Source organism: Esox lucius, chromosome 8, assembly GCF_011004845.1.
Source record: "Esox lucius isolate fEsoLuc1 chromosome 8, fEsoLuc1.pri, whole genome shotgun sequence".
In the NCBI taxonomy this organism is placed as follows: Eukaryota; Metazoa; Chordata; class Actinopteri; order Esociformes; family Esocidae; genus Esox; species Esox lucius.
In genome coordinates this window covers 32,252,543-32,279,194 of record NC_047576.1, presented here as the reverse complement: position 1 = coordinate 32,279,194, position 26,652 = coordinate 32,252,543, and the positions used below count along the sequence as shown (strand labels likewise).

General features: G+C 43.4%; 1 protein-coding gene across 6 annotated transcripts in view; it reads right to left on the bottom strand.

Moving 5' to 3' along the window:
- Nucleotides 1-26,652, bottom strand: part of dennd1b (DENN/MADD domain containing 1B) — a 137,569-nt gene that overhangs the window by 36,376 nt on the left and 74,541 nt on the right. For 5 of the 6 annotated variants that reach the window (XM_010901905.3, XM_010901906.3, XM_020049122.3 and 2 more), the window contains exons 8-13: nucleotides 26,347-26,406; nucleotides 24,959-25,012; nucleotides 24,582-24,692; nucleotides 15,485-15,585; nucleotides 13,099-13,144; nucleotides 9,807-9,908 (exon numbers count right to left, since the gene is read on the bottom strand). In XM_010901905.3, coding sequence (XP_010900207.2) covers nucleotides 9,807-9,908; nucleotides 13,099-13,144; nucleotides 15,485-15,585; nucleotides 24,582-24,692; nucleotides 24,959-25,012; nucleotides 26,347-26,406 — 474 coding nt within the window. The remainder of the gene's footprint in view (nucleotides 1-9,806; nucleotides 9,909-13,098; nucleotides 13,145-15,484; nucleotides 15,586-24,581; nucleotides 24,693-24,958; nucleotides 25,013-26,346; nucleotides 26,407-26,652) is intronic. The other variant, XM_010901907.3, reaches the window with a different exon arrangement.

Below are 26,652 nucleotides of genomic sequence, written 5' to 3'. Positions count from 1 at the left end.
AAACTCTATGATGACTAAATCATTATTTGATTTGAATAGAAAGATGGTTAAGATGACAGAAATTCATTCAGATATTTTCATATCTAAAAAGTGGATGAAACTTTTGCTTCATTTAGAGGGGGTGACTAAGGAAAAAACAACATACAGTGTCTCAGTAAGGTGTTGGGCCTATATGAGCCACCAGAACCGCTTCAATGTGCCTTGGCATAGATACTACAAGTCTCTGGAACTGTGACATCACGCATGAACAGAGCGTATTCAAAATACACAAAATGTTATGCTAATGTATAATTGCAGACAATCTGTCTTATAGTACTGATTATAACAACTGTTATAATTAACAGTGCTAAATGTTATGGGTGTCATTCAGGGGACATACATTTGTTTAGACTACAGAGAAAGACAGAGAAACAACTGGCTTCTGACAACAGGCCCAAAAGGGGTGTGTCTAATGTATTTTGAAAGGTAAAGTGTTTTATCAATGATCTCATACTATATACAAACAGGTTTTATAGCGCAGGCCAGCCATTCTCAAATATTTTTGTGCCAAGGACCATCAAATTCCGGGCCTCTTACACAGCTTTTATTTTAAAAAAAGAAATCTGACCTTTGCTTATTAATAAACATTTTATATATTTATTTCATTCAAATGTCTACTAACTAACACCACAATTAATTGTTTAACATATCCAAAACATGGTCTATCAAGCAATTTAATTCTCTTTTTTAACTCCATATGTCGTTATGTCTGAAACACATTGGATAAGTCAATTATCTAGAGCAAGGGTGTCCATACAGTTCCATGGAGGGCCGGGTGTCTGCAGGTTTTGGGTTTTTCCTATAAATTGGTTCCCAGTTCACACCTAAACAACCAGGTGAGGGGAGAAACTAATCAATTATTAACCTAATTAGTCAATCAAGTACAAGGTGAGAGCGAAAACCTGCAGATACTCGGCCCCCCGTGAAACTGTGTAGACACCCCTGATCTAAATTGTGTATCGTTGGACCTTTCCTTTAATATATTTAAATGGCCTTGGGTAGGAGGGCAGGTGTGCCCTTTCTGTCCAATGAGGGGATTTCTGAAGAAATTCAGATTACAGACCACATTTTTAAAGGTACCATGTCCTTATCAATTCCACACTGACAACACTTTTAAAGTCGTGTAATATGCTCTTTATCAACAACGTCTTTATTATTAGCCAACAGGGAGGTTTAATTAGGTTTGGTCAATCACACATGATTTTTTATGTTTTAATATTTCAAATACTCTGGTCCTAACTAATTAGCAGTGGATATGGGTACCATAAAGTGTTGTCACACGTATGGCAACATCAGACCAAGAAACGGAAACGAGGCCGACTTTCATGACCATAACGAGGCACAGAGGACCCAGCCGTTGGGGAGGAAGATGCTTGGGCCGGTAGAACTGCTACGTAAACGCTGTAAACGCTGGAGCTAATGTCTCACAGCACAACATCACTTTTCACGCTGGCAAAAGGTAGAGATACTGTCATGAGTGTGGAACATATATACATACGCGGTTTGCTTCTTTTTCAAAAGCCAATAACATTTGACATGGTGAATGTCTGTACAGAAAAGGCAAAGAAAAAGGTGAGTGTTAATTGCCAAAGTATAATTAAGCATTTCAATGACTGCTGCAAGCGTGGATAAAAGGAGCAAAACCCCAGCAGCGATGACCGAAAATAATCAATATAACTACTAAATTAGCACCGGTGCATATAAAAATGACCCTGACACTGTTGCTGTGGTGGAAAGTTTTCCATTTTCACTAAAAAATATGTTTTGTTAGGATTCTGTCCAGGGAAAGAAAGCCGTGGGGAAGCAATTAAAGAACTACAAAGAAAAAAGAAATATGAAAATCTAGCGTTTTCTTTTGATGTGCTGGAGCACGAATTGTACACATATACTCATGCAGAAATATGAGCGCACAGACAATTATTTGTGCGTGCATATGTGTACATTTCAGGCATACACAAAATGCACCATGCTCATATTTCAAACTTTAAATTATTTTTTTTACAAATTACTCAATATAAAACTATACATACCCTTAGGTTCCAGATTTATTTAAAACAACAATTTCTAGTATATAAAATGAACCATCAATGTTATTCAAGAATGATAGATTCATTTTGGAGAGGACGATGCAAACAACAGCTGGGTTGTAGGTTCGATTCCCACAAGGGGCGAGTATGGAAAATGCATGCTCTAACTACTTCAAGATGCTCTGGATAACAGCGTCGGTTAAAACTTCCACTTTCACACGCTGCGTTACTAAGTGGGATGGAAATCCTTTCAATTGGGATTTTCTTTATTTCTGCATTGTTGAATAATCTTCACAAAACAGTGCATAATGTCAAAAGAAAAAGAAAATTCTACAATGTAAAAACAGTGTAAAAAAAGGTACATCATTTTGATTTGATAGATATCGCACTGTCCCCCATACATACATACATAGCCTCCCTGTCATGTGTAGAATTTTACGTTAAAATACTTATAATCAAGGGCAGTTACTGATTTATGGGTAACAACAATCAATAAGACATTGAATCTATCGTTAAGCACCATGAAGTTTATAATCAGGCTTTAGATTCCATGAATCACCTCAGAATCAAATATACATTGGATCTTCTAAAATCAGATACAGGACAGGAGGGAAGTCGTTAAGAGATGTCACCTTAGTTCAATTGTTGTGATGGGTTACAACTAAGAACGGATCGTTAGCATTTTAGTGATTCCACAACTATGACGGAGTACAAAAAAACAGTAATACACAAAATAAAAATCCCAAAACACCGACACATTATAGAGTTACTACCTCTTTATTTCCAAGCATGGTGGTGGCAGCATCAGGGTATTCTTGATGACAGCAAAGACAGGGGGATTTTGTTCCAGGTAAAAAAAATTATATACATACATATATATATATATATCCTGCACTGTCCCTCCTGCTGTTGAGCTGGGTAGCTAGAAGTCTGACAGTGACACAAACAATGACTGTAACCTACAACCCATATGAGCAGGATTATAGATCCATCACAACATGTAGTGAAATAAGCACATCAAACAGATAATGTGTGTCTATGCTTTCGTATGTGTGTGTGTGAGCGTGTTCATCTGAACTAATAGGCATATAGCTCATGGCGGATGCTACTCCCTGGAATGGGCTTACTTAGTCAGACTGACCCTGTATAGCAGGCATTTGCATACATAATTAAACATATCTAAATGTCATCTTTACTTCAAACGCTAACACACTGGTCTCTGGCGCGTCCCGGGTGTGGCTTCTAATACAGAATAGACCTGAACACTGACACTGAGAAATTGAGAGCGAGAACACCCATTGAGAGAAAATTCCCAAAACTCCAAGACCCAATTAAACAAGTGGTGTTAGTGGCACATGAACGCACCCCGATGCGAATCGAAACATGATATGAATGGTCACCATCATCAGACGGTAATCGAAAGCCGTTACCTGGTGTTAACCTTCCTTTACCTCATTAGGCGTCATTAATAAGAAGAGAACAAGCCAGAAGGGAAAAGTACATTACCGAACTCCTTTTCATGTACAAGCCAATCACAGAGGAATACTAGGTACCTTATAGTTGGGGAAGTGCTGGAGCTATTTCACAGTGGAAATTAGTTGGTGAGGTGAAACCCACCTGGCCTTACTCGCTATGCAGTACAGACCAGCTGTGGCTGACGCATACTGAGGGCAAAGCAGAACATGTAAGTAAGCGAAATCTTTCTCCTGATTTAAATCACCTTGGTGTTACGAGCAATGAGCATTCACTGTCCGCAGGAATCAAGTGAATATAAGTGATACACAAGACCAAATTCCTTTGTGTGCACCATATATCAGTATTTATTTTGTTTTGTCTGTGTGTGTGTGATTTTCTAACCTAACCTAAAAGTTATGTAAATATCAAATTAAACTTTTTAACGGTCCCCATTCAGAAAAAGGCAATTTTTCTGCATACTGTAATTAATAGGTGTAGGGAAAAAGTTATATAATTAGATGTAGGGTGGGAATTTGGGTTAGGCATTACCGGTTAGGCATAGGCATTAGTGTTAAAGTTTAGGCATAAATATGAATGAGGTTAAGGTTAAGTTTAGGGTTAGGATTAGTAAAAGTAAAAAAAAAAAATTTAGGACAGTCAACTTTGGTGTCCCCATTTACATAGCTAAGTAAGCATGAGTGTGTGTGTGGCTGCGTTGGCTGCTGATGATGTTGTTTTCTATGAACGTTGGAAGCTGAACTCCCAATTAAAGCTGTGTTGTTTGATTAACTGTGCCAGGTAATCTCTGGAGACACACACACACACACACTCTTTCTCTACTTCATATGTTAACTTACAACCACATTCTTAAAATACAACAAGTAGGTGTGCACTGGGTAAATTCCCCTCCTTGATTGGGAACACAGAAGATCAAATATAAGAAGGGTAGAAAAGTAGGAAACAGCGTGTCAACAAAGCAGCAAGCGGAGACAGAGAACAGAGGGAATTACACTGCCATCTGAAAGAGGTGCGTCTGAAAATAAAGACGTTCTCACATACTGTATCTTACTTTGAATGTGTAAAACACACAAAAAGAATAATACTTTACTTTTTTTAAATCCTCCAGTCATAGGTTTTGATATTAAGTCTACAGGATCAAATAAAAGTGGGATTCAGTCACACAATGTTTGTTTTCAGAATTAATGGCTGCCTAATTTGCTATTCTTGGATACTTTTAATGACTAGCACAGTAAACAAGCAAACTACACCACAACCCAATTATAACTGGATCAGGAAAACACTTGTGTGGGAGAAGTCTGCAAAATAATTCAAAAACACAATGAAAGAAAGAAAGAATAAAATCACCTTGATCTTTAGTGAAAGCACAGTGGTTCATATTGCACATTCTTTATTCTGTAGACTTTTGGTACGTTGATTTGAATAAAGATCTCAGAAACCTGGATTAGTCGCAAAGCCTACTGGAACTTTCCAGAGTTGAAGAACCTTAGCCTTTTCAGCGCAACACTACAAAAAAAGTAATTCAACTCAAACCAGTGCCAGTAACTAAAATATAACCACGAGCAATTGATAAAAAAATTAATATATATATAATTTTTTTAAAATAAAGAACAAATTATAAGCAGTATTTTAAAATTAAAAAGCATTACAATATTATAACTGAATATTATATAATAATTTCCTTCAATTAAAAAATTTGCTTAATAGCCCAATCATATATTTCAAATGAAAGTATGAATTTATTTGTATTATAAAGTGACATGCACATGCACGTTCAATACTCAACAAAAATATTTATTCATAATACCTTTCTGAAAATGCTTAATATTCAGTGCAGTAATTTATCTGTGGCATAATTGTTTCTTTAATTAAAACAATTTAATTAAACAAACTTACCAGGAAAAGAGACAATAGCATATTTTAGAAATAGCCTTTGCAACTCTCAAAAGCAAAAGTTAATCTGTGTGAAATAATACACATAGACTATATTTCCTAAGTGAACATTCCAGTGTGTTTAACAGGTAAAATACTGAACACAAACACAATTAACAGGACCTTCAAATCTGTCACATCTAAAGTTTCCAATAAAAACAAACATCGGAAATAATTTGAAGAAGATTGCATACATCCTTTTCTTCCACCCTTTTATCATTTATTCTTTCTATTTGGAAATCCTGTTGGTTTTTCGGCCGAGCGGAAGTGCTACTGGCGTGGTAGCATTTGAAATAGTCAATAAATCTTAAATATTATGTGTGAAATTGGGGGAAAAGACCATTAAGGGGGTGGCCAGCTATAATGTCCTGTCTGGGAGCGGGCCAAGTAATGCAGGACGTCTGTGACCCCTGACCATTTCAGAGGGGGGCCAATGGTCAGCCAAAGCTCTAATGTGCACCAGATGCACACAGTTGCAATTAGATACATGCATCATCAAGGACAGCTATGCCTTCAATCAGTATCAGAGAAATATGGCTTTTCTTTACTAAAACACTTTACGGAACCAACCAAACTGGCCCCCTGGTTCTATTGCCTTAAACTTATTTTTATAGATGGAAATAGGCTTTGGACTAGAAAGAACTGAAAACTCTGTTGTTTCAACTGAGGTGAAAGCACATACACACTCCAAATTAATTACGATCATTCTGCTTATAAATGCAAATTTCTCTGATAAGTATATGATATACTGTCCCTGTAGTCCCCAATTCATCAGAAACAAACGGTACAGACAATGCAAGAACAAGAAAATCAAGAGTTTCTATAATCATTACATCAGCTACAGATGTAAATACAGTTCTATAAAGTGATATATGACTGTTTGTAATAAAAGTCAAATATGATCAATCTCAAACAGTCATTCAACACTGTCTCATCCTGAGATGAAAAGTGACAGCTTTAATGAGACCTTCGGTTCCCCTGCCGTGGGTTCCCCTGCCGTGGGTTCTGACGGGCTGAGCAACGCCTCTCAACCATCCCATTGTGTGGAAACACAAATATCTTCTGCCACGTGGAGAGTCATCACAACTAACGAGCAAACCAACAAGGGACCTGGAATTCTGCGCAATTAGTACCTGCACTTTTCCCAATTCATCTACGTCACCCCTAGCGACGAGGTGTCAGGAGTGAGAAAAATAAAACCAATTTGCCGCGATAAATATATGATGCTACCACAGTAGCGGGTGACAAGTCTTGTTTCAGGTGGTATAATTCGCGGTGATGTGAAGTGTGTGTTCCGTGATTAGTCGGAGGGAAATGGCGAGCTCTGGGATCAAAGCTGCAACTTAATTTAACAGACGACAAAGACAAAGGCCTTTCTCTGCTGCTTGTCGGATTCAAAAGAGCCAGCTCCCTTTTATGACAAACTCAGTTTGCCGTTTAATTTAGGAGTGGAGTCCTGAGGCAGAGAGGAGAGAGACAGACAGAGAGTCAGGATGGGAGAAAGACAGTGAGGGAGAGAGAGAGACAGAGAGAGAGTCAGGATGGGAGAAAGACAGTGAGGGAGAGAGAGAGAGAGAGAGAGACAGAGAGTCAGGATGGGAGAAAGACAGTGAGGGAGGGAGAGAGAGACAGAGAGTCAGGATGGGAGAAAGACAGTGAGGGAGGGAAAGAGACAGAGAGAGAGTCAGGATGGGAGAAAGACAGTGAGGGAGGGAGAGAGAGAGACAGAGAGAGAGTCAGGATGGGAGAAAGACAGTGAGGGAGAGAAAGATACAGAGAGAGAGTCAGGATGGGAGAAAGACAGTGAGGCAGAGAGAGATAAGCTGTTGCTGTCAGATTGTGGAGGTATAGGTGCAATAAAGATATTTTGTGTGTGTGTGTGTGTGTGTGTGTGTGTGTGTGTACAGTGCTATAGGACGGACGAAGTCACATGCGCGCACAAGCACAGACACACACAACAAGAGTTTTAAATCCCCCCCTAGAGAGGGAAAAACAAACAGGCTCTTGGGTGTGTTTCTGTGTCTGCGTGCGGGAGGACCTGGTTTCCTGTTGCACTGACCGGTGTCAGCACTACATTAATTAAAGAGACAGAACTGGCAGGTGGCTGCAGAGACACCACTGATAATTGGCCCCCTTCTTCTCTTCCTTTTTCTCTGCTTCTCAAACCACAGTCTCTATTCCTCCTCCTCCTCTCCCTACGTCCCTTTCTCAAACCCCAGGTTTTTTTTCGCTCTGTTGTTCCCAGAGACGGGCCACTAGGCAGGCAGAAAAGCAGCCTTTGAGGAATAATGATTAGAACAGAGGGATATGAGCAGGAACTAGAAAGAGAGATGGAAGGAGAGATAGAGGGAGATGAAGGGGAGAGATGTTTCCATAGATCTGATGGATGACGAACGGAGCTTGCATTTTCAGCGTGTGTCATATAAGGCCTTAACAGCCTCTGCTATCAATTCAAGCTTGCAGTGCTTGTGTATGTGTCTTAGCCCTGTTCAGGCTGACAGTACGTGACCTTCGAATTGCAGGCTAACAATGTCAAGGACAGAACAGCTAGCAAGTTGTTGCCCTGTGTCAGCTGTCACGGGCAGCCTCAGTGTGTGGAGAACGGGGAGCTATCTGTTCCCTGGTCAAAATCACTTGCATATATAGTATTACAATATGTGTATACCGTACACCACTATTCAGAAGTATGGGGTTACTTAAAAATGTCCTTGCTTTCACAGCTTCCTTGTTTGCTAATCCAAGTTTATCGTTTTAAAGGCTTATTGATAATTAGATAACCCTTTTGCAATTGTTTGCACAGCTGAAAATGGTTGTGCTTGATTAAAGAAGCAATAAAACCTTCTTTAGACTAGTTGAATATCTTCAGCATCAGTGTTTGTGGGTTCTATTACAGGCTCAAAATGGCCAGAAACAAAGAATTTTCTTCTAAAACCTGTCAGTCTTTTTTAGTTCTGAATAATTAAGGCTGTTCCATGCGAGAAACTGCCAAGATACTGAAGATCTCGGACAATGCTGTGTACTACTCCCTGTACAGAACAGGGCAAACTGTCTCTAACCAGAATAGAATGAGGTGTGGGAGGCCCCAGTGCACAACTGAGCAAGAAGACAAATACATTAGAGTGTCTAGTTTAAGAAACAGATGCCTCACATGTCCTCAACTGGCAGCTTCATTAAATAGAACCCACCAAACACCAGTCTCAGTGTTAACAGAGAAGAGGCGACTCAGGGATGCTGGCCTTCTAGACAGAGTTACAAAGAAAAAGACATATCTCAGACTGGCCAATATAAAGGAAAGATTAATATGAGAACACAGACACTGGACAGAGGAAGATTGGAATAAAGTGTTATGGACAGACCAAAGTTTGAGGTGTTCGGATCACAAGGAAGAACATTTGTGAGATGCAGACCAAATTAAAATGTGTAGGGAGGACCATCTGTTAAGCATGGTGGACTAAATGTGATGGTCTGAGTAAGCTTTGGTCATGGTAAAGTGGGAAAGTTGTACAGGGTAAAAGGGATCTTGAAGTAGGTACGCAATCTCTCCATTTTGCAACACCATGCCACACACTGGACTGTGCTTGATTGGAGCCAGTTTCCTCCTACAACAGGACAATGACCCAGAGCACAGCGCCAAATTATGTAAGAACTATTTAAGGAAGAATCAATCAGCTGGTATACTGTTGATAATGGAGTGGCAGCACAGTCACCGGATCTCAACCCTACTGAGCTGTTGTAGAAGCAGCTTTACCGTCTTGTACATAAAACGTGCCCATCGAGCTAATCCAACTTGTGGGAGGTGCTAAAGGAAGCATGGGATGAAATGCCAGATTACCTCAACAAACTGTCAACTAGATTGCCCAAGGTCTACAAGGCTTTAAATGCTGAAAACTGAGGTTTATCAACAACAGAAAAGTTTGAAGGACACAATTATTTTATCAGTTAAAAATCATTATTTCTAATGTTAATGTATGTTTCATGTGTGTATGTTTCCATGGAAAACAAGGACATTTCTAAGTGACCCCAAACTTTTGAACAGTAGTGTACATGAAAAGTAATAGAATAAAAGCAACCAGAATTGTTTGCACTGTCCAAAAAGTAATTGGCATCTTTTGTAAGAGGGCAAAAGAAATGTCACACAGTAATGTTTATAAAACCGCCTCGCTCAGCGATTCAACGTAGCAATCTTTTGGTATGGTCAGACGCTTTGACCGCTAGGCTACCTGCCAAATGACATATATGCTGTTTATGTTTTCAAATAGACTAATTCAAATGAGTGCGGCATGACAAGTGTGTGAGCAAATGTGTGTGTGTATGAGGTGACGTGTGTGTACTCACCACTTCGCTGGGAAGGTCCTGCAAGTCATCCTGTGCACTCTCCAGTGTGTTTGTGTCCACATTCAGAATCACCACGTCCTCTAGTGATCTGCTACGCACTCTCTACAGAGACACACAGGAGATGAGCCACTTTTTACAGAGACACACAGGTGATGAGCCGCTCTCTACAGAGACACACAGGTGATGAGCCGCTCTCTACAGAGACACACAGGTGATGAGCCGCTCTCTACAGAGACACACAGGTGATGAGCCGTTCTCTACTGAGACACACAGGTGATGAGCCGCTCTCTACAGAGACACACAGGTGATGAAACGCTCTCTACAGAGACACACAGGTGATGAGCCGCTCTCTACAGAGACACACAGGTGATGAGCCGCTCTCTACAGAGACACACAGGTGATGAGCCGCTCTCTACAGAGGCACACAGGTGATGAGCCGCTCTCTACAGAGACACACAGGTGATGAGCCGCTCTCTACAGAGGCACACAGGTGATGAGCCGCTCTCTAGAGACACACAGGTGATGAGCCACTCTCTACAGAGACACACAGGTGATGAGCCACTCTCTACAGAGGCACACAGGTGATGAGCCACTCTCTACAGAGACACACAGGTGATGAGCCACTCTCTACAGAGACACACAGGTGATGAGCCACTCTCTACAGAGGCACACAGGTGATGAGCCACTCTCTACAGAGGCACACAGGTGATGAGCCACTCTCTACAGAGGCACACAGGTGATGAGCCACTCTCTACAGAGGCACACAGGTGATGAGCCACTCTCTACAGAGGCACACAGGTGATGAGCCACTCTCTACAGAGGCACACAGGTGATGAGCCACTCTCTACAGAGGCACACAGGTGATGAGCCACTCTCTACTGAGACACACAGGTGATGAGCCGCTCTCTACAGAGACACACAGGTGATGAAACGCTCTCTACAGAGACACACAGGTGATGAGCCGCTCTCTACAGAGACACACAGGTGATGAGCCGCTCTCTACAGAGGCACACAGGTGATGAGCCGCTCTCTACAGAGACACACAGGTGATGAGCCGCTCTCTACAGAGGCACACAGGTGATGAGCCGCTCTCTAGAGACACACAGGTGATGAGCCACTCTCTACAGAGACACACAAGTGATGAGCCACTCTCTACAGAGGCACACAGGTGATGAGCCACTCTCTACTGAGACACACAGGTGATGAGCCGCTCTCTACCGAGACACACAGGTGATGAAACGCTCTCTACAGAGACACACAGGTGATGAGCCGCTCTCTACAGAGACACACAGGTGATGAGCCGCTCTCTACAGAGACACACAGGTGATGAGCCGCTCTCTACAGAGGCACACAGGTGATGAGCCGCTCTCTACAGAGACACACAGGTGATGAAACGCTCTCTACAGAGACACACAGGTGATGAGCCGCTCTCTACAGAGACACACAGGTGATGAGCCGCTCTCTACAGAGACACACAGGTGATGAGCCGCTCTCTACAGAGGCACACAGGTGATGAGCCGCTCTCTACAGAGACACACAGGTGATGAGCCGCTCTCTACAGAGGCACACAGGTGATGAGCCGCTCTCTAGAGACACACAGGTGATGAGCCACTCTCTACAGAGACACACAGGTGATGAGCCACTCTCTACAGAGGCACACAGGTGATGAGCCACTCTCTACAGAGACACACAGGTGATGAGCCACTCTCTACAGAGACACACAGGTGATGAGCCACTCTCTACAAAGGCACACAGGTGATGAGCCACTCTCTACAGAGGCACACAGGTGATGAGCCACTCTCTACAGAGGCACACAGGTGATGAGCCACTCTCTACAGAGGCACACAGGTGATGAGCCACTCTCTACAGAGACACACAGGTGATGAGCCACTCTCTACAGAGGCACACAGGTGATGAGCCACTCTCTACAGAGGCACACAGGTGATGAGCCACTCTCTACAGAGGCACACAGGTGATGAGCCACTCTCTACTGAGACACACAGGTGATGAGCCGCTCTCTACAGAGACACACAGGTGATGAAACGCTCTCTACAGAGACACACAGGTGATGAGCCGCTCTCTACAGAGACACACAGGTGATGAGCCGCTCTCTACAGAGACACACAGGTGATGAGCCGCTCTCTACAGAGGCACACAGGTGATGAGCCGCTCTCTACAGAGACACACAGGTGATGAGCCGCTCTCTACAGAGGCACACAGGTGATGAGCCGCTCTCTAGAGACACACAGGTGATGAGCCACTCTCTACAGAGACACACAGGTGATGAGCCACTCTCTACAGAGGCACACAGGTGATGAGCCACTCTCTACAGAGACACACAGGTGATGAGCCACTCTCTACAGAGACACACAGGTGATGAGCCACTCTCTACAGAGGCACACAGGTGATGAGCCACTCTCTACAGAGGCACACAGGTGATGAGCCACTCTCTACAGTGGCACACAGGTGATGAGCCACTCTCTACAGAGGCACACAGGTGATGAGCCACTCTCTACAGAGACACACAGGTGATGAGCCACTCTCTACAGAGGCATGCAGGTGATGAGCCACTCTCTACAGAGTCACACAGGTGATGAGCCACTCTCTACAGAGACACACAGGTGATGAGCCTGTAATATTTAGGGAGTGTTTTTAATAACACCCAGGTCATTATACTGTCGTTACACACACGTCTCGTAAAAACTCTTTGTTTAGTGCACCAGTTGGAAGACTTACTGACAAGGAACATTTACACTGGTATAATTATGCAGGAGATAAGGTCTGTCAATGGTACAGGATGACACACACACACACACACACACACACACAGTGATGGTTCCCCGACCAACACACCAGCTTTCAATAATGAAGCACAAAAGCCTTTTGTTTGTGAAAACTCTCCTCTCTCAGACTCTTCCTCTCGTGTCTCTCTCTGCTTTTATATTCCTGAATGTTTCAGTGAGCAGCCACAACACAAGCAAAATGACAGAAGAGGAGAAAACATTGTCAATACTCTTTTGATTTTGTTCCCAGTGTTGGATGCGTCAAAGTAAATATTGCATCATTAAAATTCCAAATAGTGTGGAGAATTGAACAGTTTAATTCATTCTCACAGCTGCAATCACAGCTGTTTGATCACACATGCAGACTGCACACATCTACTCCACAGCGACAAATGCATTTAAATAGCAGATATGAAAAGATGCAAAAGACTGAATAACCAAATAATCATTTCAATAATATACAGTGGGAAAGATTGTGATTTAATATGATGTGTGTGTGATTGATGTACCTCCAGAAGACTGAAATGAACTCCCACCAGATAAGGCATCGGGGCACTATGGAGAGAAGAATTTAAAATATGATGAGTCAGGATATAATTATGTACTGAAATGACTGGTAAAAAAATTAGGTTTATTTTGACTACTAGCACAGGCTACAATTGAACTTTCACTGTGATATGTTGTTGCCTCAACTAAAAGTCATCTCTGGGTAGGAGCACCTGCTAAATTACATGTAAACAAAAAGATTAACAAAATCAAAAACCTAATATGTAAAAACATATATATTTTCTACAGTGACGTCACTATGGCTTTAAGGAAACCCTCTTCATCAGGTAGGGTTATTATAGAACAGGATACCCTTGTTCAATTCCTAATATTAACAACTAGTCTGCAATGAGACATATAGCATTTACCAGAAATCCAATGCCAAGCCTCAGAGCTGTCCTGTAAGCCAATCAGCTGGCAGCGGGGAGTGTGAGGGAGGACATGCCTGCACCGTCTAACATCATTAACGCCTCACACACTTCCCCGAAACCACCGCCGCCCACTCCCCACCAGGCCAACCTGATTACTCTGACTGGGGAACAGCACCGAGCCCCAGGCTGGGCAGGGATGGGAGTGTGTGTGTTTGTGTGCGTGTGTGTGTGTGTGTGTGGGGGGGGGGCTCTTCTGTTCTGTGGCCGCTGCCTCAATCAGGTTAGCTAGTTAATAAGTTCTGTTCTTTCTCTCAACTACACAGCTGGTAGTCTGTCACAATACTGTAACTGCTCCCTTTCATGTGCAGACACACACACACACACACACATGAGCACACACACACAGACACGCATGCGCACACACGCAAGCGCACACACACACAAGAACACATGCACGCACATGCACAAACACGCATAAAAATGAGCACAAACACACACGCGCAAACACACACATACAAACGAGCACATACACAGACGCACAAACACACGGCACAGTAATAGACATTGCTAACTCTGTTTAGGGGCTCCTAATGTAATTGGCTAGATGTTTGATTATCTGATGCAGGGAAAACATTACAGTACATTTATATGACAATAATGTTCTACTACGACTAATGTATATAAATCTTATTCCACTGCTGGTGCCATATTCTGGCGCCGACTTGGAACCATTAACTTAATTCCTGGATAAAACCCAAATTGTCAAAATGTGTGTAACAAATACTTTGAAATAATCAGCTTCTGTCAACATCCAGTGTGGAATGGGTTGGAATGGCAAAGTGGTCAAAGGTGGCAGTCTCCTTGTACCAGGAAAGTAAACTGCTAAGTTTGCCATATTTAACAATGCTCCTGACCAGTCTTTCTTTTCATATCGGGATTAGCACACCGCACATGATTCCATTTATTGATCCAAGATGGCAGGAACTTGATGAAACCAAAAAAGTAGATTGAGCTGATTTATTGGCATGTTGGGCTAGTTCTAAAATGATGATAACGTCATGTCTGAATTCCTCCAACATTTTGCAACTTTCATCCTATGACTGTCAAACAACAAATCAATGAAATTCAACTTGCAGAATTGCCACAATGATTTTGACTTAAATCACAAAACCTTAACACCCTCAATTGTAATGAAATCCCCCGGACACAAAGACACAAACATTGCCCTGACCGGCTCAAGGAATTACATATACAGTACTGTGCAAAAGTCTTCAGCCTGACTTCAGTTTGAAAGTCCATCTTTCGTGTATGTGTGTGTATATGTTTGTGTAGGTGTGTGTATGTGTGTGTATATGTATGTATGTATATGTATATGTGTGTGTATGTATGTGTACGTATGTGAATGTGTGTATGTATGTATGTGTATGTATGTATGTATATGTGTGTGTGTATGTATGTATGTATGTATATGTGTGTGTGTATGTATGTATGTATGTATGTATGTATGTATATGTGTGTGTGTGTGTGTGTGTGTATGTATGTATGTGTGTGTATGTATGTATGTATGTATAAGTGTGTGTGTGTGTGTGTATGTATGTATATGTATGTGTATGTATGTATGTATGTATATGTGTGTGTATGTATGTATGTATATGTGTGTGTGTGTGTGTGTGTGTGTGTGTGTATGTATGTATGTATATGTGTGTGTGTGTGTGTGTATGTATGTATGTATGTATGTGTGTGTGTGTGTGTATGTATGTATGTATATGTGTGTGTATGTATGTATGTATATGTGTGTGTATGTATGTATGTATGTATGTATATGTGTGTGTGTGTGTGTGTATGTGTGTATGTATGTATATGTGTGTGTATGTATGTATGTATATGTGTGTGTGTGTGTGTGTGTGTGTGTGTGTGTGTGTGTGTGTGTGTATGTATGTATGTATGTATATATGTGTGTCCAGTAGTGCAGTCTTACCAGCAGTAGTCCAGCAGATGTGGAGGCAGCACAGGGATGTAAATGTGTTGCCAGTACATGGGGAACAGCATGGAGGCCGAGCCATGGACGCATGCCGTTAACTACAGGGGGATGAGAGGGACAAACAGAACAAGGTGACACGTGGCTCCGTCGTGTAGGATGATGTCATCCCGCCGTACCTCTCAAGGAGTTTCGGCAGCGAAACGTTCAAACCCGAAAACAAAAACACACAAGGTGGTGTTGGAAAACGCTGTTCGGGGAAGAGGCCGTATGATCCGGTGTGTCACGGTGTGTCACGGTTCCCGGTGCGTAGCGTCGCTTTCATCACAACAACACAGGACTCCGGCTTGACACGCCAGCTTTGAAAGCAGTGTCATATAGTGCATGCACACACACACACGCGCACGCACGCACGCACACACACAGATAGCAGGTGAAATAAAAGATAGAGACTGAAAGATGGATATCAATCATGCAAGAATGGTGTGTGTGTTTGTGTGTGCGTGTGTGTAACCCTGTGACGGATACACAACAATGAAGAAATGAAACTAAACAAAAGTCTGACTGCCAGACAGGTGACAAAGACCTGAACCTCAACACATGAACCACCGTTATTTAACAACAATGACAAAGGTACGTTGATGCTGAACGACAGTGTTTTGGCCTATGAAATCGTTCTTTTCATTCTACAATAAGTTACCAATGAAGAAACACACATGAAAAAGTATCAGTGTGTATTTAAAAAGAACATTTCCATTCTCTTTTAGGATTTCATGGAAAAAGACAAATAGATGGGTAAGGACTATGACCCGAGTTTTATCTGTTGGGCTCTCCCCCATCTCCTGATGACCTATTCATTGTAATGACACACACACACATCCTCAGACACACACCCTCAGACACACACCCTCACACACACACACAGACACAGACACAGACACACACACAGACACAGACACAGACACAGACACACACACAAACACACACACACACACCCTCAGACACAAACACACACACACCCTCAGACACAAACACACACACACCCTCAGACACAAACACACACACACACACACACACACACACAAACACACACACACACACACACACACACACACACAAACACACACACACACACTCAGACACACACACACACCCTCAGACACACACACACACCCTCAGACACACACACACCCTCAGACACACACACACCCTCAGACACACACACCCTCAGACACACAGGCTAGCTAGCTACCTCACCCTGCAGATTAAAATAACATGATTAAATATGGAAAGAGAACAGTGGTCTGAGGGCTCCACTGGGACTTCATTAGGGCAAATTGCCAAAGAATGAAACATGAGTTAGCCAAGAGAGACCGCTAACGCTACGGGCTGGGCCGATCCCACCGGGACCAGGGAGCAGGCACTACGCTTGGAGCTTCATAGCAACGTGTGAACCACACACACACACACACACACAAACAGAAGACCTCTTGCTCACTGACACACACAATGTCACAATTGACCGGCAAGCAAGTGAACACAGCCAAGCTCGGAGACTGAACTGAACCGACCTTCTCTTTTCTCCCACCAGCTGGGCTTGCGGAGTTGGAGGTTCAACTGGTATCATTTAGAGATAAAGGAGCAATAATTTACTTTCCTGCATTCTCTCCCAGAGTCCCACTGCTGTTAGGTCTTAATCAACTTTTAATTGGTGTCTTGCACCACATATCTGCATATGCATATCCACTTGCCGCCTTCTTCAAATAAATAACAACAATGCCACATTTCTGTCAGATTCAATTCCCCAGCAAACACCTTTTTTTCGAAGGAGGAAATGAAATAGATGGAATGAATATTAATGCGAGCGTATGAAAGCTGTGCTGAGGTGCTCCCCTCGCCCGGTAAACGGTGACAGTAAACCTATTCAATAATGATGAAGAGAGGCCAGTGGATCAGCGGTGGAGGGCTTCTCCTATGGACACACACACGGTTCTCCTCAGGGAGACAGACAGAGGAGTCTCAGCCGTTGATACCAGGAGGTAATGGGACAGAAAAACTAGCTAACAAACTCCAATTATCTCAGCCACAGCAAGGCCTCAAGGTGAGGCTCACTTAGCCCCCAATTGGCCTGCTTTACTCTGAGGTTAAAAGGGAAGAGACAGAATACCTCTCTTGTAAGCATGAGGGGATGGAAGGAAGGGGCTCCTACTGAAACTAAGATACATATTTTAAAAGCTAAAATTAGATGTGATTTGTTCCTCCTCTCCACCGGTCTACCAGGGAGGAAGGAGATAAGGTTGTAGTGAAGGCATAGCGCACATGCTTCCTCTCACATCCAACCCCACACATCCCAGTGTTTTCAGTCAGCTACACAAAGAGGTTCAAACACCATTCAATAACAAGAAAATGAGAACAGGAGAATGGTCTCTCTTTCATTCTGTCTTCGTCATTCTTTCTGTCCTTGCTGCTCTGTCCTTCTCGCTCATCAGTCCTTCTCGCTGATCTGTCTGCCTTTTAGTCTGTCTGCCTTTTAGTCTGTCTGCCTTCCATTCTGTGTCATTCTGTCTGTCATTCTGTCTGTCATTCTTTCTCAGGGGCTTCACCAGAGAGTAGGTAGTGGGGGGCGTGGAGACTAATAAAATATTTGCCAGGCTAATAAATAATAGATGTATAGAGCCAAATGGCTTACACGCTCCACAAAAGACCTGGTGCTTAATATTCCATTCAATGGAGAATCAGATACAGTCCCCAAGAACAAATACTGGATTAGGCCTGTTTAGGTGCTGGCCCTAACCCTCTGGGACCTGGGTTTCTCCCAGTAATGAGGTGCCTCAGCCTCTGTCTGTGTGAGACTGCGTGTGTGTGTGTGTCTCAGATGGGTCAGAGATTATACAGCAACAGCCTGCTTCTGAAGGCACCAGAGCCCATCTAGCCCTGACAGCTCTCCTAAGCCCTGGCAGCACTCACAAAAACTGACCACATTAAAGATACAGCACTAGAAACTGAAAGAGAGAAACTGACCAGATTAAAGATATAGCATTAAAAACTGAAAGAGAGAAACTGACTAGATTAAAGATAAAGCATTAGAAACTGAAAGTGAGAAACAGACCAGATTAAAGATACAGCATTAGAAAATGTGAGAACCCTACCACATTAAAGATACAGCATTAGAAACTGAAAGAGAGAAACTGACCAGATTAAAGATATAGCATTAAAAACTGAAAGAGAGAAACTGACTAGATTAAAGATAAAGCATTAGAAACTGAAAGTGAGAAACAGACCAGATTAAAGATACAGCATTAGAAAATGTGAGAACCCTACCACATTAAAGATACAGCATTAGAAACTGAGAGAAACTGACCACATTAAAGACACAGCATTAGAAACTGAAAGAGGGACACTGACCACATTAAAGATATAGCACTAGACACTGTTAGAGAAACTGACCAGTTTAAAGATACAATCAGTTCTAGTGTTCTAATAAAGATACAATACTAGGAACTGATAGAGAACTGACTACTGAACACACAAACTGACCATATTGAAAATACAGGACTACAAATTTATCATCTAAGAATGCACAAGAAAGTAAATGCAATATTCCCTTTGGGGCAGGAAATCGATGCAGATTGATACCATTTGTGAAATAACTGACAAGGAAAACTAGGAAATTTGAAAATATAGTTAGGTCTGGAAATAATTGGACACTAACACAAGTTTTATTATTTTGCCTGTTTACCAAAATATAGTCATGTTACAGTTAAATAATGAATAAGTGCAGTCTTTCAGCTTTCATTTTGTGGGTATTCAAATCCTAATTGGAACAAGGGTTTAGGAATTACAGCTCATTAATATGCAGTTCCCTCTGTTTTAAGGGATCAAAGGTAATTGGACAATTGACTTAAAAGCTATTTCATGGACAGGTGTGGGCTATTCCTTCATTATTTCTTCAACAATAAAGCAGGTCTGGCGTTGATTCCAGGTGCATTTGGAAGCTGTTGCTGTGAACCCCGGTCAAAGCAGCTCTCATTGCAAGTGAAAAAGGCCATCCTGAGGCTGCAAAAAAACATTAGGAGTGGCAACATCAACAGTTTGGTACATTCTGAGAAAGAAAAAACACACAGGTGAGATCTGCAACACAAAAAGGCCTGGGCATCCATGGAACACAACAGTGGTGGATGATCATATGATTCTTTCCATGGTGAAGAAAAACCCCTTCAAAACATCCAGCCAAGTGAAGAACACACCAGGAGGTAAAGATATCATTATCCAAATCTACCATGAAGAGAAGACTTCACAAGAGCAAATACAGAGGGTTCACCACAAGGTGCATCCATAAGCCTCAAGAATAGAAAGACTTATTAAGAATTAGACTTTGCCAAAAAAACATCTAAAAAAGCCAGCCCAGTTCTGGAACAGCATTCTTTGGACAGATGAAACTAAGATCAACCTGTACCAGAATGATGAGAAGAAAAAAGTATAGGAACGGCTCATTATCTGAAGCATTCCATATCATCTGTAAAACACGGTGAAGGCAGTGTGATGGCATGGACATGCATGGTTTCCAATGGAACTGGGTCACTAGTGTTTATTAATGGTGTGACAGAAGACAGAAGCAGATGGATGAATTCTGAAATGTATAGAGATATATTGTCTGCTCAGATTCAGACAAAATCAGCAAAGTTAATTAGACACCGCTTCACTTAACAGATGGCCAATGAACTTAAACATACTATGAAAGCAACCCAGGATTTTTTTAAGGCAAAGAAGTGGAATACTCTGCAATGGCACAGTCAATCACCTGATCTCAACCCTATCGAGCGTGCATTTCACTTACTGAAGACAAAACTTAAGGCAGAAAGACCCACAAAGAAACAACAACTGAAGGCAGCTGCAGTGAAGGCCTGGCAAAGTATCACAAAGGAGGAAACCCAGCATTTGGTGATGTCCACGTGTTCCAGACTTCTCGAGTATTAAGGAATTCTCGAGTATTAAAAATGAAAATTTTATTTATGATTGTGTTCATTTGTCCAATTACATTTGAGCCCCTGAAATAAGGGGACCGTGTATGAAAATGGTTGCAATTTCTAAACATTTCATACAATATATTTGTTCAACCCCTTTAATGAAAGCTGAAAGTCTGCACTTCAAATGCATCTTGGTTGTTTCATTTCAAATCCATTGGGGTGGTGTACATAGCCAAAATCAGGAGAATTGTTTCAGTGTCCAAATATTTCCGGACCTAACTGTGAGTGTACTATAAAATGTTTTTTGAGGTAAACTACACAACCACTATTACAGTTGTTGGAAGTGCTTTTTTTCAGCGCAGCTAGTATAACTGTTTTAATTAATTAATTTGGAAAACAATAATGATGCTAACTACAAACTGGGCTAAAAGTAAAGAATGGCATATCATTAAATGACACCATGGGAATTTAGGTTGAAATATCCATGTAATTATTTTTCACTCTTTCTTTTGCCATTCACATTTTCTCTCTTTAAACTTCTACTCATCAGAAATCTTTCCCCAACTGTTGCATTTATCAGTAATGTTAAGCCTTATACAAATGTGATGATCGTTGCTTTAGTAAAAATACAACAGTGGAAACCGATAAACAGAAACTGACCACAATGTTCTTTACCTTTAACAGGAGAGAATTAAGAATCTTTTTTTTACCTTTTTTGACAGGAAACAGCAATTTGTGGAATTCAACGAGGTGTTACTATCCTAAATATTTGATGTTAATTCAATGTAATTACCTGTTTTTAATACGTTTTCGCAGCAAGGTCTGCCTCAAGACAGTTTTGACTGCATAGTGAACTAGTAAGGAATTTGTGAGAACAAGCAGTTGGAAAGAATGCAGTTTATCAGTAATAGGAGCAGGAAACGTGGGGGGCTTCTGACAGGTAAATATCAAAGACTGTTGTTAAACACCAAAAGACTACATCATAACACTCATAGGAATCTGTTATCTTATTCAGGTGAATTTGTTGACTTCCTTTATAATAATTTCTTTAGCAAGCAGTCAACGAGGCACAGAGTAGCTGGGCAAAACAGCTCACCAACTCCATTCTTAAACTGGTTTAAACTGGTCTGGGGCAAAAATAGGACCTATCAATAATATACGCAAACCTCAATTCTCAAATCTTCTTTTCTGCCTGTTCTCTTGTCGCAGGTTTCTCCCGTTCTCCCTTTCCCGGTTGCTCCCTCGCTCTTTTTCCAACCCCATGCACCCTCACCACCTCCTCTATCCTCCCCTTCTTTCTGTCCTCATGCAGGGGAAGAAACCCAATGGCCAGTGCTCTGCCCTCTCTTGTTTTGGCTGACACCTGTTGTCAGAGCAGAGCCCCACAGCTTGTTCAGAGACACAGAGAAACAGAGTCCATCCCAGTAACACCGGGCCTCGCACATTCACCCTCACATCTACACACGCACCAAGACAACCAACCACCTTACGTACAACAACTACAGGGAGGATGGGACAGAGAAAGACAGGGAGGAAAAAACTATGAGGAAAGACAGGAACAAAGATAGGAAAGAGCAACACAGAGGAAAGAGAACCGGAGAGGGAAAGAACGTAACAAAGCTTCTGACAAAGAGAAAGGAAGAAATAGGAGACAGAAGGACAAAAAGCGTTCCATGGTGACAGACTATAAGTCAGTTTGATAAGTCAGTCTGTGGGGTCAAGGTGCTGTGTGGTGGTGAGGCAGGCAGGCAGGCAGACAGACAAGCAGGCAGGCAGGCAGACAAGCAGGCAGGCAGGAAGGCAGCACTCAGGGCCATGGTGGATGGACGGTCCTTGTTAGCATACTACTGACAGCATGATGAGAAGGCTGCTGTCAGGGCCAGGGCTTTACCGAACGACCCGCCGAGGGGGCCAGGGCAGGGGAGGCCAGGGGAGGGGAGGCCAGGGGAGGGGAGATGAAAGATACCGGGTCTCCCAGCTGACTAGTTAGAGGGGGCCTGATGCGGCACAATTATACGGCGGCATGACAAGCCCGCACGCTCCACTGGCTGCCCCAGCCGTCGCGCCGCACCGCCACGCGCCGCTCAAAAACAGCGGTACCGCTCACCTCCGGTCACAAAACAGCAATAAGTCAACTGATGCATTGTTGTACCGTCATGATTTATTCCTTTGCTGTTGGGCGCTTGCAGTCAAGCCGCCATGTTCTGCTAGACTGGCACAGCAGGACCACTAGGGGCCCTAACACAGCTCTCTGCCTCCAGCCCCTCATAATGTATGCGGTCTATAGTCAGTCGCTCAGACTCTTTTTAATAACACACTCTCCCATCGTCTGTGTATCCGCCTCTCCCTCAAAGCACTTTTTCTCCATATTTCTATTCCTGTCTTTCTCTTTCCGTTCCTTCTCCCCTCTCCTGGTCTCTCCGTCTCTCGGAGGAGGGACAGTGGTAGCTGGGTCTGTTCTCCCGGCCAGCTACTTTCTAAAAGCAAAGCCGTGACGACTGAGACGGACACACATTCTACAGCTATCAGTTACATGGATGGAGGACGGACAGACAGACAGGGTGGGATGGAGGACGGACAGACAGACAGGGTGGGATGGAGGACGGACAGACAGACAGGGTGGGATGGAGGACGGACAGACAGACAGGGTGGGATGGAGGACGGACAGACAGACAGGGTGGGATGGAGGACGGACAGACAGACAGGGTGGGATGGAGGACGGACAGACAGACAGGGAGGAATGAAGGACGGACAGACAGACAGGGTGGGATGGAGGACGGACAGACAGACAGGGTGGGATGGAGGACGGACAGACAGACAGGGTGGGATGGAGGACGGACAGACAGACAGGGTGGGATGGAGGACGGACAGACAGACAGGGTGGGATGGAGGACGGACAAACAGACAGGATGGGATGGAGGACAGACAGACAGGGTGGGATGGAGGGACAGAAGGAGGGATAGAGAGAGGTGAGGGAGAGAGAGATGGAGAGACAGATTCACTTAAGGCTCTAAAGGACAAAAGGCTCACAGAGAGGTGAAGGCCTAGCCAATTTCGTCATTACATGGACTGCCGAGATATCAGTTAAATAAACCTCCGAAAACATGTTGTCGCCACGCAAAACCGTAAATCACACAGAATATCACTTCCACCCCTCTGCTTGACAAAACGTATCACCCACAGCTCTGATAATTTACACCCAGTAACTCTGGGAGTCAGTGAGTGCGTGGCTGGAGCTCTGAGGAGCTGACATGCTGAAGGGTGGGGGGAGGGCGGGGAGGGAGGAGAGAGGGAAAGGATGGGACGGGAAGAGAGGTGAAATTCTCAGAGGGTTGGGTAATTCTCTCCACCTCCCCCGGATCCCTCCAATCCATCCTCAGGGAGACCTTGCCCCCCAGCCAAACCCGCACACATGCACAAAAACACACGCACACAAAAACACACACACACACACACACACACACACACACACACACGGTTCCACGTTCCGGGCTGCAGCCAGATACCGGAGCAGAACGGCAGAGATAGGAGCTCGGGTGACATCACTCGTACTCTCGCTCTCCCTGTCATAAACATTTGGTTCTGCTGTCAGCCACGGTGATAAGCCCAGAGACAGACAGGCCATCTCCCCCGGGCCTAGCAGCCCTACAGAAACGAAGGGCCTCATAACTGATAAACTATGTGAAAGAGGCAGAGCATCTAATAACTGATAATTTAGGGCTTGTCGGCCATTAAAACGTAGCAGCTTGAAGACAAACAGTCAAACGTAATCCTAGTTTAGCGCTGGTTTTACTGCATGTCAAACAGTGAAGATAGAGGAGCCCGCTTGACCGTAGATAAACCGGAGATAGACCGGAGATGGACCACTGAACTCAGTGAGTATTTGTACAAGTGCATTCACTAAGAACAGAAATGATTAAGTCTCATTTAGGGCGTAATATTGAGCTGGAATGCCACGTTTAATAAAACCTTATTTAACCTGGAAGGTTACTGCACAAATCCGTACCATCCTGTAGAGCCCTGGCAGGTTTCTGTACCCGCCCGGCATCTCAGGCCTGAATGAGACCAGAAGCCAGGGTGCTTTGAGGTCCGGCATCGATAATGCGGGCCGTGTCGTGTCTACGACTCACCGTGCTCAGCTTGCTGGAGGTGATGATGATGCGTCGCTCGTGCAGCATGCTGGCGTAAAGCTGCAGCATGTTGTTGACGTCCACCGCCACGAAATACTCCGTCAGGTTCCTCTGCGTTGGGGAAAGGGATAGACAGGGCAGCCATCAGAACGACATAGTTCTCTGAGCAGTAGGGGTCGGCCCTTCGCTGTGGGGTGGGGAGGACGTGAGCGTTCTCCGGTTTACGGCGTTGGTTTGCGGTATTTCACAGCCAATCACATTAAAAGCGATTTCAAATAAACAACATTTAAGGGATCCCTCTCATTCAACATGTACAATGTCCAATATTTTGTGCTCTATTTGAAAGGGAGAGATGTAGGTCTTGATGGTAGACTTACACTCTCAGGGATGGTGGGCAGGCCATTGATATCTGGGGCAATGAAGTAGGTGTGCTGAGGAAACACAAAGCACATAGAACAGGGTCAGAGAAAGACAGACACAGAAAGAGACAGACAGAGAGACAGACAAAGAGAGCCTTACTTCACTCCATGATCCAGTTCACCTCTATATGTGAGAATAACGGAGGTTCTGTCCGTACTGACACACACACACACACACACCCACCCACGATGAGCTGATCTTTCTGGTGTGAAACCCAGTCTATATTTCAGCCTTAAAAGAACTCACAGACACACACACACACACACACACATTGCTGAGAGGTTTTGAGTGCCGCGCACCTCATTTTAAGGGAGCAGAGCAGGTAGAGTGTTTGGATCAAAGAGGCCTGAGAGAGGGAAAGTCCAGGTAGGCAGAATGGACTTGAACACTAACCATTCTAACCATTCCTCTCCCTCTCTCTCCCTCTCCTTGTCTCCCTGTCTGTCTGTCTGTCTGTCAACCTCTCCTTTTGATTATTATTTACCCACACCATATGACATCTGACACACACAAAAGCATGTGTACAGACATACAATATACACATACAATAACCCCCCCCAAAAAGAAGGAACAAATGTATCAACCCAACCTCAGGATGAGGACAGAGAGAGAGAACAGACCACGCCCATTACCCTAGGAGGAGAGATTAAAGAACCCGGAAAGTACCCATAACAACCTCTGATGACAATTCACCTCCATAAACGACTGAGATTCATGCATGAGTAACTGACACTTCACATGCTGGCTCATCACTGTTCCCACGGAAACCGTCAAGGGACATTGACGCCACCACTTCCAGAAAGGGTGTAGTGTGATTTCTGAAAGGTGGCTTACTGTTGCTTTATAAACACACGGCACAACACGACGGTTACGCAAGAAGATACGCGTGTGTGCGTGCATGGGTCTTAACATTTCAGTTCCATCAGTCCCAGGCCCTCGCTGTGTTTCCTTGCTTATCTTTTTTCTTTTATTATGTTTATATAAGACCATGAAATGTGGGTTAACGGGAAAGGCATCAATGAGACTGTCTGAGCACAATTGCCTTTGCTTTAAACATGCATCATAAAAGAGACTTTTGATATTTAGAAAGAGAATACAGTAGCGTGGAACACCATTAATCATTCACAAAGTTTGATTGTTTTCCAGAGGAGAAGAAACCGACACCAAGGCCCAGGATGGTTTGTTTTTTTGCGAGGTTTACAAAGATAGCCAGGCTTATTTGGCCAAATTGGAAAGCCTCAGCTCCCATGCGGTTATTGCAGCAGCAGCAGCTTCACATTTCCCTGTCTCTTTTCCTCTCTTTCCCCCTTATTTCTCTCCCCAGTCTCTGGTTCCCTCCACTCACCGGCTGCTGGTTGGGTGAATCTCTCAATACTTGCCCAGTGGCTATATGCAACAGAGCGGTCTTCACAGTGAGAGATAGGGAGCAAAACAAAGTTCACACTTGAAAGAGGACAACAATCCATCTTTATTTCTAGGCTGCCATGAGAAAAACTAAAAATTATTCTTTTTGTGGACGACTCGGCTTCATCAATTAAAAATCTAACTCGGTTTTTCTCCAGAAAGCAGTTGAACCCTAACCTCTCTTCTTGGTGTATTTTCTCAATGAACCTTGGAAATGAAAAACAGAATTGTATTAAAAGCGTGCCAG